The following is a 15,395-nucleotide window of genomic DNA, read 5'->3' on the forward strand; positions in this document are numbered from 1 at the left end:
TGTTTTAATCGGTTTTAGTTTTACGGTCCCATGTCGGGCCACCGGGCGTTTGTTGCCGTCTTTAACACCGTTGGTTAGGTTTTAATTCCAGTCCGAGGCGCGTTCGTTTTGTCCTCGGGCGTGCTCGTTGTTGGAGGCCGCCTGCGGACCGTCCCTTTCAGGCGGACCTTTGGGGGCCTCGAACAGTGCCTTGCCGGCCTGGTTCGCCTGGGCGTGTGGTCACCCAGAAGGAACGATGGACTGATGCGTGGTGACGAAATGACCGTGTTGCTTTCTGGATGATCACCATTTGGTATTGCACTTGCGCGTCTTATCTGGTCGGTGCTGGTCTGAACACGTGGATTGCCCTGCTGTTTAGGAGTGGAAATGATTCAGGTCGTGTAACAGACGACTCATGCACCATACGTGATCGTGCTGTCGGGTGCGTGCATGCCAGGTGATTTTATCGCACGCGTTGTATGTGGATCGCATTATCGCAGCTTTACCGCGGCGGATCCGGGAGTTACCTTGTATGTGATTCGCTACCGCTCGGCTCGCCACCTAATCATGAACGCTGTTTGAGAATATATTTTCAATTGCATGCCGGACATATCATTCCTTAACTACCTGAAACGGGAGGTATCGTCAATAAACTGCGTTGTGAAGGGGCTGTATTTGATGTGAACGATGCAGGGAAGTAAGTATACCATATTTGTACAGATGTGTGTTGTGTACGTTAGTTCCCCTGTCGCATACCACGAGCACTGAGTGCTGTCCCCACTAGACACCGTTGTAACAGTCCGGCTCTCATGCTTTGTCGGCCGTAATAGCCAGTGGGCGGACGTGCGTGCCGTCTCTAGTGGGCGTATGGGTATCGTAAGTAAAGGACGTTGTATGGGACGGCGGGTGCCAGGTGCCGTGCTTAGCGGCTCTTCGACATGTTGGGTTGGTTGATGAAAGGCGACTGTAAATGGTTGTAGCATTAATGGCCGGTGCGACGCATTGCGCACGCGGGTCAAGCGCATTAGACGGACGAAATGGTCTTGACCAGACGGCGCAGCGGCGTATTCATTTTCGAATTCAGCGCATAGTTCCAATCCCGATGAAAATGGTTTCAAGATCAGACACAACCCGCTGGTTTAGAACCGTGTTTTTCTCTATCTCAAGCAGTTTGACCTCCAGCTGTCACGAGAGCGAGGTCGCGCGAGGGCAACGCCACATGAAAGCTATGTGTGTGGGAAAGCCTCCAGATGAAAGCCAGGCGTGCGTTCCAGCGTAGGGTGGCAAAAATACATTTCAGGGGCACGCTTAAGTCCAGATTAGGGTGAAATCCCATTCTCGTTGTATGGAGGTTACGCCTCTAAATATGGCGTCGTTTTTTATAGAAATTTATTCTGAATAGTTTGCATGGGTGTGGTCTCACCGGTCTCACAGAACCCGCTAAGCATAGCTTGCTGCGTGCACCCCAGCACGCCAAAGTCGTGCCGTCGAGTCGACAGATAATTTTACCTCTGCCCTCGCGCCAGACGGGAATGCGGAAGTTTTTACGTGCCGCACAGAGCTGCGACACGGCTGCCCCGTGCCCGGGTCGACCCTCGTTGGCCAGTTGCCAGCCGACCTCTCCATTTCGGTCGGGTCAAGCAGTGCGCCTACTCTGAGAATCGTATCCAGCGCCGCCTGATTACCAGCCCAGCATCTTTCCCCTAGACCATGGAGGCGGCCAGGTCATTCGCTAGCCAGATATCCACTTCAGCCTCAGCTGCCGGAAAGGCGTGAATCCAGGTAGATTTTCGGGGTCACACTCAATGTCCAAGAACGGGGGTAGTGTCATGCTACCGCTGTAAAGCACTACCATCATTAAATGGGGCGTCGTCTGATCGATCGCAGGACCAGAAGTCAGCTCCAGCCTGGGCTCCCAGAAACCCGTAAGTGAAAGTCAAACTACGCGGTTAAGGTCTAGGTAAAAAAAAACAAACGAGTCAGGGTCACACTCAGGGTCCAAGAACGGGGTAGTGTCATGCTACCGCTGTAAAGCACTACCATCATTAAATGGAGGGTCGTCTGAAAACCAGTAATCAGTTCCAGCCTGGGCTCCCAGAAACCCGTAAGTGAAAGCCAAACTAGGCGGTGAAGGTCTAGGTAAAAAACGGGGCAGCACGGGCTTACCAAAAGGCCTATATGGGTGCCTAGTCATCTGAGTCATCTGAGAGGCCTATATGCGTGTCAGCCTAGTTATGAAAATGACGGCCTTCAAGGTCAGTCGTTGCGGTTAAAAATAAGTTATAAAAACGCAAAGTTTCAAGGTCAAAGGACGGAGCATCGCCGACCTGCTGCTGTATGGGACTGATGCGCTCGGGCAAGTGCCGTTTGAAGCCTAGGTATTCGTTGAAGCCTGGGCTCTGTAACGCGCTCGGATGGGGGGGGGGTCAAATTGACCCCCCAAAGGTTTTTTTCCGAACGGCGCGGCGTAGCCCCGCCTAATTTTGCATAGCTGTAGACAATTGAATAGCGGATCGCTTGGCATCAAAAATTTAGATGGGCCCTGTAAGGTCGCTGACCTATGACAGGTCAAAGTCAGGCCATGGTTTCAGCGAAGGCAATTTCTAGGGAATCTTTCAACCTAATCCAACAACGGAGTGTTTTCTTAGACAACACAACAGTTGAATGGGCAAATTAAGCTGACCTAAGGTCAGGTATGAAGGTCACACCAAGGTCTAAACCAACCTGTTTTATTACTCAAGGGCCTGCTGTATGGGATAGTCTCTGGTGCCCATTTCGAGTTCAGTGATAGCAGGAACCGCATTATGCATCTTCCATGGACTTCTTAGAGGTCAGAATAGGTCATTGACCTAAAATGACCTAGGTCAACACTTTGTTTTAGGATCATACTGCCTAGCGTAATCTTTGTCGCTTAGTCAAATGCAAAACTCAAAACAATCTTGTATGATTTTGGTCACCCTGACCTTCAAAAGGTCAAACAAGGTCACTGACCTTAAATAAGAATGTGGCCTTTTGCTTGGAAACGGCTATCTACGTTCTGAGGGCACTTCGAAGACCAACCTGGAACTTGACTTTGTTTGACCGTTTGGACCCAAAGGTCATGACCTAGGAACCTGAAACTTCGACCTAAGTGAGTTCACGTACAGGTCGACACACCCCGTAAATTTGGTGTCTCTAGCTTTCTTAGTTCCCGGGATTTCAGGGGGGTCAATTTGACCCTCACACTAGCGAAGGTATCGAGCCGGCCACCCGGGCGCGTGTTAGAGCACGTGAATCAAGGTTGATTTGTAAATACCTGTTCAAGGTTAAAAGACAAGGTAGCGTCGCACTGTTGGATGTCATAAATTAAATAGGGTGTCAGCTGAGATATCTTCCAATGTCGGCATTTATTCAAACATTACCCTTCAGTAGTTAGGCAACATAAGCCGTATGCCAGCTTAGCATGCCAACCTTTTTACGCATCATTTCGCACCTTCCATTACGGCACGTCAACTTTTTCACGTGTCATCATTTTTTAATTCCCCAATCAGGGGTTCGCCATTTTGGCATTGCGCCATTCGTCCGTGCCGCCAGTCTGTGGTTCGGCATCGAACCGATTCGAATTTCTGAACACCGACGTTCTACATGACACCAATGTGGAGTTCACCCTAAAGCAGCTGGCAGAAAGGCGCTCGGCGAACCGCGAGTCGATTTTTCGCTCGGACACCAAATATCTAGCGCCGAAGCGGACGGCAGTTGCGATGAATACCCTCGCCGTTCAGGAGTGTTCTTGGTCTAGTCGGATCTCTGAATTACGCAATGTCTGTGTCCTGTACGCATGCAGGTGCTCATGCAGACGTGGTGGTTGTAAAATGTAAATACAGCGATGGAAACGGTCGTAAATGCAACAATGGAAATGGCTGTGAGTGCAGCAATTGGAAATGATGTGCAGCCGCTATCGATAGCTATTGCTGTCTGATTGATCAAACCATTTTAGTTACCTGCATCCTAAAATAGCCATAATATTAGCTGGAGACTGCATCTGACGTTCATTTAATACCAAACACGAAAGAATGAGTGCGTGTGATATCCAACAGACGGGGCTTGGCACCAAACACCAGAATTGACGCAAGAATGGCCAGACGGATTGGTAAGGCGACGTAATCGATCCGTTTGGCCTGCGGTCTTCCTCGCGACCAGCGATATGCTTCACGGCCGCAAGCGTTTCGCCGAGCCCGAACCCATGTTTTTGTTTCTGAACGAGTGATAACGCGTGGATGGGTACATGGCGCGTAGATAGGGACCTGGACGCTGTGCGACTTGCGGGCGAGATACGACAGCTGTTGACAGGGGGGGGGGGGGGGGGGGGGGGGCGTTGTTTGCCGCGTCGACGCGCTGATGCCATACACACAGGTAAGTGTTGGAGGGCGCAACCAGCCGTTGAGTTATTTGGTGTAGAACGAGGTTGATACGGTGCAATCGGTTTTGATGCGGTGGAACGCGGGCAAAAGTCCATGTCAAATCTGCGCAGTAAGTGTGGAGAGTCGCATTACAAGTGGTTGTGGCGATGTGTGGCGGGGAAGCGTTGCTATGCAGTGATCCGCAGACAGCTTTTGTCACAGCTGCATGTCCGTCAGTCTGGTGTACTGCGCTATAGATGTAAGCAAGGCCCATAGGTAAGTTAATGCTCGGGTTGGGGTTATCAGGCCAACCACAGCAGAGCACGCCCGCACTGGCGGCGGTGGCGCGAGTGCTGAGCTGCCAGCGCGGCGCCTGGGGCCAGCTGCGACCGCCCCCAGCGACGCCACCGCAGGCCAGTCCCATGGTGCGCGGCCCCGCGACGTCAGGCCCCTCCGAGGCGTGCCGGACGAGCGGCGCTGACTCGCGCCGAGCCCTGTGTTACGGCGAGCGGCCAGGGACCTCAGACATGCGCAGCGAGTCGAGCGCCGCCCTGGGACCCAAGGCCTGAGTCGAGGTGTGCTTGACCTCACAGGAGCACGTCCCAATGCGTGTCAGTCGTGACTACTGGACAGAGCGTGGACGACTAGAGGTGGGGACGTCAGTACACAGGTCACACGGACCGGGCTGTCTCGCTGCCAAGGATTCGGGGCACCAGTGGTACGAACCAGCTGCCAAGGCTACGAAGTATCAGCGGCACGAACCAGCTGCCAGGGCAACGGGGTACCAGCGGTACGAACCAGCTGCTAGGGCTGCGGGGTACCAGCGGTACGAACCAGCTGCTAGGGCTACGGAGTATCAGCGGCACGAACCAGCTGCCAGGGCTACGGAGTATCAGCGGCACGAACCAGCTGCTAGGGCTGCGGGGTACCAGCGGTACGAACCAGCTGCCAAGGCTCCGGGGGTACCAGCGGTACGAACCAGCTGCTAGGGCTGTGAGGTACCAGCGGCACGAACCAGCTGCCAAGGCTCCGGGGGACCAGCGGTACGAACCAGCCGCTAAGGCTCCGGGGTACCAGCGGTACGAAACAGCTGCAAGGGCCGTGGGGTACCGGCGGTACGAACCAGCCGCTAAGGCTCCGGGGTGCCAGCGGTACGAACCAGCTGCTAGGGCTGTGGGGTACCAGCGGTACGAACCAGCTGCCAAGGCTCCGGGGTACCAGCGGTACGAACCAGCTGCTAAGGCTGTGGGGTACCAGCGGTACGAAACCAGCCGCTAAGGCTCCGGGGTACCAGCGGTACGAACCAGCTGCTAGGGCTGTGGGGGTACCAGCGGTACGAACCAGCTGCTAAGGCTCCGGGGTACCAGCGGTACGAACCAGCTGCCAGGGCTGTGGGGTACCAGCGGTACGACCCAGCTGCTAGGGCTGTGGGGGTACCAGCGGTACGACCCAGCTGGTTGGGCTCGGCGGCGGAGTGCCAGTCGCCTGCGTCGATGCCGAGCACAGAGCTGCGGCGTTGCAATCACGAGGCCGCTGACACGGACGCGTGGGATGTATCCGGCAGCCCCGCTCCCGCGATGGCGTGCCGTCACGGTCCGTATCCTACGTCGTCGTGTGCAGCCGTCAGCGTACCGAGACGCCTCGCAGCCGCGTCGGGAGGCCAGACGGACACCAATACGATTTGGCAACTTACGAATTTCCGGTCAGACCTAGCGGGACGCCTGAGCTGCAGAGAAGCCATGTTGCGACGATGTCGCTCAGAAGGCGGCCGTCCCAGCATTTCATGCGCTCCGTTCGAATAATTCCGGTGAACAATTCAACCCGCAAGGCATCTGCTCCTGTAGATCGTGCATGCCGTCTGGTCCCATGCAGAACGCTCATTGTTTTCCGATAGTTTATTAAAGCGCAGTTATACTAAACATGTCAGTTACCTGTTATATTGTCGGCGCAGGTCAGACTCGATTGTCGCATATTATGTAAACATATTCCGCATCTAAAAGGACAAAATATAAAACCGATCAGCTGCCTCGTGGGTGTTTCACGGGCGGTCCTCCATTCACACACCACCTCCAGACTAAAGCTACCGCGCACCAAGCTCAGAGGCATGCAATAAATACACCGGCCGCGACTGAGAACGCCGCGACACGCGGCTGGTCCACACCTCGGCCGGGGGAGGCTCGCTCGCCACCCCCACCCTGGGAGCGGGCACGAGCCAGCCGAGCCGAGCCAGCGGCGGGCGCGGCCGCCGCCGGGCCGGGCCGCACCTGGACGGTTTGGCACAAGCATGCCAGCGGCGCGGCCTGCCCGACTTTGTACAACAGACGCGGAGCGCGGGGGCGCCGAGGGTCGGCCCGCAACAACACGAGGACAGGCGCCCGCACCGACAGCAGCCAGGGAGGGGGACCGTAACGGGCAAGGGGAGGGTGGGGGCGTGACAGTCCAGCGGCGGCAGGGGAGCATGGCAACCGGAATATACACTGGCTCAGTCTGGCAACGTCCCTCGCGACCGGACAAATGCCCCATGGACGGCGTGCGGCGCAGTAACGGAAACGAACGCGCCGAACACACGGCAGCCGCCGGAAGCACCGCGTGGAATCAGAACGACGCTGCCGTAATACTTCACGATATTGCATCCACTTCAGACGAGAGATGGGAGCAGCCTCCTTTGGTATCCGCTTGATCTCGCGCTCACAGGACCCGTACGCGCAGCTGCATTCACGTTAAGTACGCTGCCGGCCGGAACACGCGGCACCGCGTCACAAACGGCGCGGCGCCGCGCTGAAATGTCGAAGCGAGTGAAGAACTACAGCGCCGCCGGCCGGCCGCAGCTTAAGACCGGGCGGCCCGCCGTCGACCGGACGGCGGGCACGGCCTGCAGGTGAACGGGGCTACATCTGGGTGCACGCGGGTCAGGTCTCCCGACGTCCGTAGCCGCCGCCGCCGGCTGAGAAGCGGCCACCGCGGGCCGCGCCACCCCGCGAGCGGCCGCGCTCGCCGCCGCCGAACCGGCGCCAGCTGCCGTCCTGCCGGCACGAGGGAGACAGTCACGCGGCGGCGCGGCACCGGCGGAGACGCAGTCGGAACAGCGACGGCAACACCGGCAGCGACGGAGAGATGTCATGACACGATGACACGATGACACGGCGCTGACACAACCGTGACACTGCCACTGCCACTGGCACCGTCACTGACAGAGATACAGTGCCACTGCGAGCCACGTCCAACATTAACACAGCCAGCCGCGGTGAAGCGGTGACTGACAGCGACGCGCAGGAGCTGGCACGGCGACTCACGACCGACGGCGACGGACAGAAACTGTGGCAGAGTGACACACCAGCGACGGTGTCACAGTGTCATAGCAAAGTGTGACTGAAGGGGATCGAAGGGCCGGCCGCCACACGCCGGGACACAGTGCCGGGTCAGCGCGCGGCTGACGCCGAGCCAGCGATGTGCCGACGGAGGCTGCCGGGGCGACGCGCACTCGAGCGAGCGGCCCGGTGACGCCGGCACGCGTGACCCGCACGGGTGTGACACTGGCCGCCGCGGACGTGGCACCATACGGGTCGGCCGGCGAGGGACTGACAACAGCGATCGAAATGGATACGGTGATGCGGCGGCCGCGAAACAGTGTAACAAGGCGAGGCGGACGGCGAACGTGGACTTGACCCAAGTTCACAGAATTTGACAACAAACAAAAACAACAACAGCAACAACAGCCGCACCACGGTGAATGTAGCACGTCAACCAACTGCTAAAGCATAGTGCGTTGGGGATGAGAGGTGGGAGGGCGGGAGATCGACTCTTCAGAACACAACGACCCAATGTCAACTCCCGCCGAACATCTAGCGCGAAGCACACGACGCGCACCAGCGCGGCACACGACAGCAGACCAGCAGCCCGGCGCGTGACGTCACCCACACCTGACCTCACCCGGTGACCGCCCCGACACTGACCTGCGCGGCGGAGGAGCGCGCCGGCCGCCGCTCGCGGTCCAGCTCCAGGTCCTCCAGCTTCTGGGTGAGCGTCAGCTTCTGCTGGATGGCCATGCGCAGCAGCGAGTTGAGCGTCTTCTTCTCCTCCTCGCTGCTGGCCATCTGTCGCTGCAGCTCGTCCACCTGCGTGACGTACTCCTCGCAGCGAGCGGCGAACATGGCGCGCAGACCTGGCGGCGGCGGCGGCGCCAGCGGTGAGGCGGCGGCGCGGCGCACACCCGCCACACGGCGGCCCGCGAAAGGGACACGCAGCCTCGGTGACGGCGGCGGCACGGCCAACACCAGCCACACGGCGGCCCGTGAACGGGACACGCGGCCTTGGTGATGGCGGCGGCACGGCCAACACCCGCCACACGGCGGCCCGTGGACGGGACACGCAGCCTCGGTGGCGGCGGCGGCACGTCTGTACCACAGGCCGAGGAGCTCACACCTAGCCTCGTACGCCGCGACTTCGCAAGGGCCCGCCTCCGCCCTCGCGCTGACCCCACCCAGAGTATGATCGACGAGACAAACTTACCGTGAGGTTGGAGTGCACTGCATCACAGATAGATGTGGCAAATATCACCCCGCTTAAGAGCTGCACCATCATCCACAGCGCGAACGGCCTTACAGTGCCAAGGCATTTTTCAAAAAGTAAAGACGAAGAATAACCAACGCACATGTGATGCACACCTCAGCACCGCACGTGGGGTAGCCATCACATCGTAAAGACAAAGACGTAGGCGTTCGGAAACCAAGCCATTGATAGGCCCGGCCCAGCGGCGCCTGATCCAGAGCAGGTCACCCAGATGCGTCAGCCCATCTGTCCGACTCACTGGAGAAGGTGGCCGCGTCCTCCTTGAGCAGGCGCAGCTCGTTGCGCAGCTTCATCATGGTCTTGCTGACAATGGTCTTCTCGTTGACGTACTTGGACTTGAGGTTGGCCAGCGCCACCTCGGCCGTCTGCTTGTTAGCCTTGAGCACGGTGCGCAGCGTGGCGATCTGCTCCCGCTTCGTGGACAGCAGGCTCTTCAGCTTGATCACCTGGCGCGCCGGGGGAGGTCAGAGGCGGAGAACACGGTCAAGCTACACGGAGAAACCGGTTTCAATGTCCAGGATTGGAGGGGGACCTTACCAGCATTGTCATGCGACAGTGTTAGGACGCAGCTCGTCCAAAACAATTACGCCACTGCGAATAGAATAGCTATGGCAGGCTCTGAACCCCATAATTTATTCACGACTAGCCCACGTGTCCCAGATAATATCTCCACAGCTCCAACCACACACCTTACCTTCCACCCTGGTGGCGTAATAGGCGGACGGCAGCTCACAGTGTACGAGCAGATAACCATCCCCCGTAAGCGACACCTACCGTCTGAGTATGTCACCCCAGTAACGACGCAGTGGCCGTACCTACACATGGGGCCCCTGTCCAAACCCACCGCAGGATAGCAGCGGCGCTCCTGAACGAGGCTCCTGGCGTCGCGCCGCCCCGAAATAACTCCACCTGCGCTCACTCGGACGGTACGGAGACAGCAGGCGCGGCCGTCCCTGCTCCCGCCCCCTCCCCTCCCCGGCCGCCCGCAGCGCACCTGCTCCTGCAGCTCCTCCATCTGCAGCTGCTCGGTGTCGGCCTCGCCGTCGGTCTCGGCGCGCGGCCCGGCCGCCGACTGCTTGTTCAGGTCCATCACGTGCTCCACGGCGCGGCGCAGGTACTTGACCTGGTCCGTGATCGTCTCCATCTGGGCACGGCACGCGGACGGTGTCACGCGGGAGGGGCTGGACACGTGTAACGTCGTGTCGCGTCTCAGCTGGGTGGGAAGACGTGCGCTCTGACACTGAGGCGGGCGCGAAGACCACGGCAATTCCGCCTGTCGCAGAGTCCAGGCAGCAGATCTGCTCCCTGCAATGCGACCGGTCGGCGCCAGACGGCCTGGACAAAACCAACCCACACAAAGCCATGAACCACTTCACTGGAGTCAATACAGGTGTCAGCGGCTTCTGCCAGTACCAGTCTATATCAAACTTCCGACCCCTCTCGCCCCCTCTGCTGACCTGCTTGGCGACCAGGGTCGGGTCGGCCGCCTCGCCCTCCTTCAGCGGTTTGGCCAGCTTCAGCGAGCTCATCAGCTGCTCGAACTTGGTGGGCGCGAACGAGCTGTTGGGTGACCCTTCGCGGCTGGGACTGCCCTCGCCTGCGCGAAACGCGGCGCACGTCAGGTACACCAGGCCGTCGGGGGCGCATCCACACCCAACATGAGCAGCACAAGACTGGAGCTAGGAAGCTTCTCCGTTAACGTGAAAACAGCGCACAGACACTGATTGGTACACCTCGCAGTCAGCCGCGACTCGGCGCCAGTCACCGAGCCGGGCCGCGAACGTGATGGTGGCGACCAGTCGACGACAGGGGCGCCGCGAACGAGACAGCGGTAATGTGCGCTGCTGGATACGCAGTCACCGTGACACAAAAACTTGATGTCATTATCTTCCCTTTCACGCCTCAGAACGGGGCCGCGCGTAGGCTGCCCGCCCCGGGGCCGACGTCGCCGAAGCAGAGACGGGACGACACTGCCCCGGTCTTCCCCACACAACCCCCGCATCGCCACGTACCCAGAGTTTTGACGTTCTGCATGTGCTCGAGCATGACGCGATGGGGCGTCTGGCCGTGCGCCAGGCAGACCTGGTGGTACAGCTGGGCCAGCTCCTCGCTGACGCCCAGCATGTCCTCCTGCGTGCTGGACAGCGTGCCCTGCGTCAGCGCCGTCAGCTGGCTGAGCACCGACAAGTCCGACTGCAGGTCGCCCACGTGCACCTCCGACTCGGAGAGGCGGCTGCGCAGCGACGTCACCTGCGGCGGTCACGGCCAGATCAGTGACGTCACACGTCAGACTTGGCCCCGGACGAGCGACAACGCAGCGGTGTCCACGCCGGCAGTGGACACCACTGACACCGTTGCCAAGGACAGACCAGTGGCGTCGCTCAGTCACGCAGTCACAGAGTTTTTTTTTAAGGATACGCGGTGCACCTCACTGCGCTTGTTTAAAGGAAAGCTAGCCAACGCAGGGGGCAGACAGGGAGACATAGGCCAGAGTGTCGGCCGGGAGCTTGGTCCGCGCCTTCCGTGCGGAGGCCACTGTTGTTACCGACTCAGCCATTCCGCCACCTACAGTGCACATAACCCCTCATCGACTCGGACTAGGCCGCGTGTGAATCACATTCTCAAGGAGTGCCTGTGCGACGTTGGGGCATACTAAAAACGGCAACGCATTCCACTTCGCGTGGGGGCCTTTAGACACAACCCCAATTTCAAGGCAATCAGGAAATTTTCCTACCATTCCAGGTGGGTCGGTGCAATGCCATGAAAACATAGCGCTGCCCGAGCACGGCGAATCCACAAAACAGCCACGCCTTGCATACCTCGCTCCACCTCCAGCAGCCCTCCCCAGACAACCACCAGCAGCCCTCCCCAGACAATCACCGGCAGCCCTCCCCAGACAACCACCAGCAGCCGTTCCCACACAGCCACCAGCAGCCCTCCTCAGACAACCACCAGCAGCCCTCCCCAGACAACCACCGGCAACCGCTCCCACACAGTCACCAGCAGCCCTCCACAGACAACCACCAGCAGCCATTCCCAGACAACCACCAGCAGCCCTCCCCAGACAACCACCAGCAGCCCACCCCAGATAACCACCGGCAGCCGCTCCGATCCGGGTAGCGGCCGTCGCAACCCTTCAGCGATCCAGTCCGCGGCAGGCTCCAACGCCAGTCGGCTAGCGCCGGGGCATCCGTGCACACCGACGGCCACAAAACGGTCGTCGGGCTCGGCACACTCGTGGTAGGAATAGGTAACGAACGCATCCGGAGCCGGCACAGCCGAAGCCGACCGCCACGGGCCGCGGTGAGCGCCGGCCGTGCCCACCTCGTTGCGCAGGTTGACGACGGCCTCTGACGAGTTGGTCTCGGAGGCCTGCATGTGCTGGATGTCTGTCTGCAGCCGGCTGATCTCCAGCATGGCCAGCTGGTGCCGCTGCCGGTGCTTGTCCAGCACCTGGACGGCACAGGGGAGCGGGCGGCTGGCACTCCGGCACGACATGGCAGCACCGCGGCGCACCACAGGCGGCACCGGTCGACGACTGGTCACCCCCGGCAGGCCAGTTGAAGGTCTGCTGTTTGACCTGGCATCCGTGAGTTACAGTGACACGATGTTCTCATCAGTTGCACATAATGAAATAGGTGGCAGCATTCATCGCCTGGCCACCGATCTAACAGCGCAAACCATGGGCATTTCCGACCACGAAGAGGATACACGACGAACTTCTCCCGTGTTGTGCGCCACCAATGTCGCCAGAGCGTGCTGCTTGACCAGCGTCTCTGTCCCGTCCCCACACCATGCCCGTGTCAGAGTCGCAGAGTCGGTCCAGCCGCGCCGGCCGCCGTACCTGCTCGACCTTGGCCAGCTCCGGCGACTGAGCGGCGGCGCCGACCGTCGGCGGCAGGCTGTCGCCCTCCTCCTCCTCGTGCAGGGCCATCAGCGCCTCCACGTGCGCCACCAGCTGGGCGGCCTGCGCCCGCTGCGACTCCAGCTCGGCGCGCGCCCGCTCCAGGCTTTCCTGGCTGTCGCGCAGACTGCGCGTAAGCTGGCCCTTCTCGGCGTCCGCCTGCGGGCAGAGGGGCACGGGTCAGCTGGCTCCCTCCGGCTCCGTCCGCGGCCAGGGGAGGATAGGAGGCACACGCGGAGGACGTGGCAGCCGCCAGCCGCCAGAACTGACCACACCGTCGTGGCCGTGGGTGTAGTTCATGCGCGCGATTGGTGTGAAAACAAAACTATGCCACAATATCATTAACATCAGGGTTTGTAAATGAGGATCACGCAGCGCACAACGCACACAAACCGAAGGCACACAAAATGGACTATTTGGAATACTCTGGAACCCAACAGCCGTCCGTTTTATAAAATAATATGAAAATAGAGCACCTCAGCATCCTCAAGCCACTGTGGCAGTGGGCAGCTGGTAACAACAACAATGAAAGAATCGCTTCTGTTAACTTGATGCCTGAGGAGACCTACTGATCCCAAACATCAGAGGGACTGCAGCAGGTCCTGCAGCAGTCCATCCGTCGCCTCGGCCAGCTTCATCGGCATCACTGCCACCCTCCACTCAGATCACCAGCACGCTCGCCGGCGGCCTGCTCACCTGCTCAATCTGCTTCTCCAGCTTGCGCAGCTCGTTGAGGTGGATCTCGGAGAAGAGATCGCCGACGTGGCCGCTCTTCTGCTTGTCGGACGAGTCCATGATGTCGGCCTCGAGACGCTTCAGCGTCGGCTGGTCGTCCTCGCCCTCGCTCTCCGTCTGAGCGTCACCTGCGGCAGGGAGGCGGCGCGGCGGCCTGCTCAGTGGCGGCCCCTCTGCCTGCACCCGAGCGGGGAACCGAGTGCGACTCTAACGCAAACGGCAACCGTCGTGTCCGATTCCAGGTCGCTATGTAAAGCTGTGACTTTGTGGGCGCACTCTGAATCACTACTCGTCATATTCTATAGAGGGGAATGCATGGCGAACACTATCAACAAACGTAGAACGCACAACGCCGCTTTTATGCTATCTTATGTATCGATTTATGTAGCTGCTGTTGATCCATAAGGGTTTGCACACATACCCATTCGGAGGGTGGAGAGCGCCAGGTTGCTGAGATTCAACATGGACTCCGAGTTGATCCGCTGTCCAACTCCCGCTTTAGAGCGGTATTGGCCCTCGCGCTACGCCCCTGAGGGGGAACATCACCCTGAGCAGCCGCACAGGAGCACCACCGCAGACAACGGGAACCACTCACACTGGGGAGAGAACATCACCCCGAACAGCCGCACAGAAGCACACCGCAGACACCGGGAACCACTCACACTGGGGAGAGAACAGCACCCCGAACAGCCGCACAGAAGCACACCGCAGACATCGGGAACCATTCACACTGGGGAGAGAACATCACCCCGAACAGCCGCACAGGAGCACACCGCAGACATCGGGCAACAGGTGTGCGTTTCGCAGGCACCGCCAATAAATAGCATAATTCCTCACATCTGTGCTAGCACACTTGCTACTGTGATAAGACACGAAGTACTGGCAAAAAGGGTGCGAGTTGCGTCAGAGACAAGTCCATGCTGAGGGACGTGATGATCATCGTGGCGCGCGCTTTCACGGTTGGCTGTCGGTACAGAACGGCACGGTAGTTCCCGAGGTATAACGGTCATATTAACACACCCAAGAGCCATGACGCAATGGAAATTCGAACCCGGCCCCCTCACCACACTGACATAAGACAATATCGCACGCTTCTATGTAGCTGCTGTCGATCCACACAACTCTCCCAGGCGGAACCGAGTCCACCAATGACATTCTGACAATTTTTCGAATTACTTATTTTCATTTACTTTTTAATTTGCCGCCTCCGTGGTCTTGGGGAAAGATACTGGGCTGGGTACGAGTCCCAGAGTGGGCGCACTGTTTGACCCGACTGAAAAGGAAAGGCCAGCTGGCAACTGGCCAACAAGGTTCAACCCAGACCCGAGGCGGCCGTGTCGCAGCATTGTGCGGCACGTAAAACCCTCCGCATGCCTGTCTGGCGAAAGGGCGGAGGCAAAATTAGCTGTTGAGCTGGACGGCACGCCTGGGTGGTGGGTTTGGGGTACACGCAACAAGCTATGCTTAGCAGGTACTCTGAATCCGAAATCACCCTTACAAACCATTGGGAATAAATTTATAAAAAATAATTATCCTAGACAACTGATCAGTTCTTACTAGAGCATACATAATATAACCATAACCATGCGAGTTATTGGGTTAAGGGCCCACCAGCTGCAGTGGCTATTTGCGCCGCAGCCACACACGGCCAAGATAAACGAACAGCTTGAAAAGTGTCTTCTAGATTTGAAACTCGCCTCCTGCCTCTCAGTGTGGTCCTGCCCCCCCCCCCCCCCCCCCACCCCGCCCAAATAATAGGGAAAGGTTGATGTGCATCATTTAATACTCCATATGGTTTTTGAGCCCATCCATTTGTGCAACACATTTAA

General features: G+C 58.8%; 1 protein-coding gene across 1 annotated transcript in view; it reads right to left on the reverse strand.

Moving 5' to 3' along the window:
* Positions 1-1,682: 1,682 nt before the first annotated feature.
* LOC119108176 (protein bicaudal D-like) overlaps positions 1,683-15,395 on the reverse strand; it is a 47,514-nt gene continuing 33,801 nt past the window's right edge. Inside the window, exons 2-13 of the mRNA XM_037231754.1 lie at positions 13,988-14,048; positions 13,528-13,694; positions 12,772-12,990; positions 12,252-12,380; positions 10,940-11,177; positions 10,385-10,524; positions 9,922-10,071; positions 9,166-9,373; positions 8,312-8,520; positions 7,359-7,381; positions 4,671-4,852; positions 1,683-1,738 (exon numbers count right to left, since the gene is read on the reverse strand). Of these exons, the coding sequence (XP_037087649.1) occupies positions 1,683-1,738; positions 4,671-4,852; positions 7,359-7,381; positions 8,312-8,520; positions 9,166-9,373; positions 9,922-10,071; positions 10,385-10,524; positions 10,940-11,177; positions 12,252-12,380; positions 12,772-12,990; positions 13,528-13,694; positions 13,988-14,048 (1,782 nt within the window). The remainder of the gene's footprint in view (positions 1,739-4,670; positions 4,853-7,358; positions 7,382-8,311; positions 8,521-9,165; positions 9,374-9,921; positions 10,072-10,384; positions 10,525-10,939; positions 11,178-12,251; positions 12,381-12,771; positions 12,991-13,527; positions 13,695-13,987; positions 14,049-15,395) is intronic.

The sequence above is a fragment of the Pollicipes pollicipes genome, unplaced genomic scaffold (genome assembly GCF_011947565.3).
Source record: "Pollicipes pollicipes isolate AB1234 unplaced genomic scaffold, Ppol_2.1 Scaffold_6686;HRSCAF=7923_pilon_pilon_pilon, whole genome shotgun sequence".
NCBI classification, from domain to species: domain Eukaryota; kingdom Metazoa; phylum Arthropoda; class Thecostraca; order Pollicipedomorpha; family Pollicipedidae; genus Pollicipes; species Pollicipes pollicipes.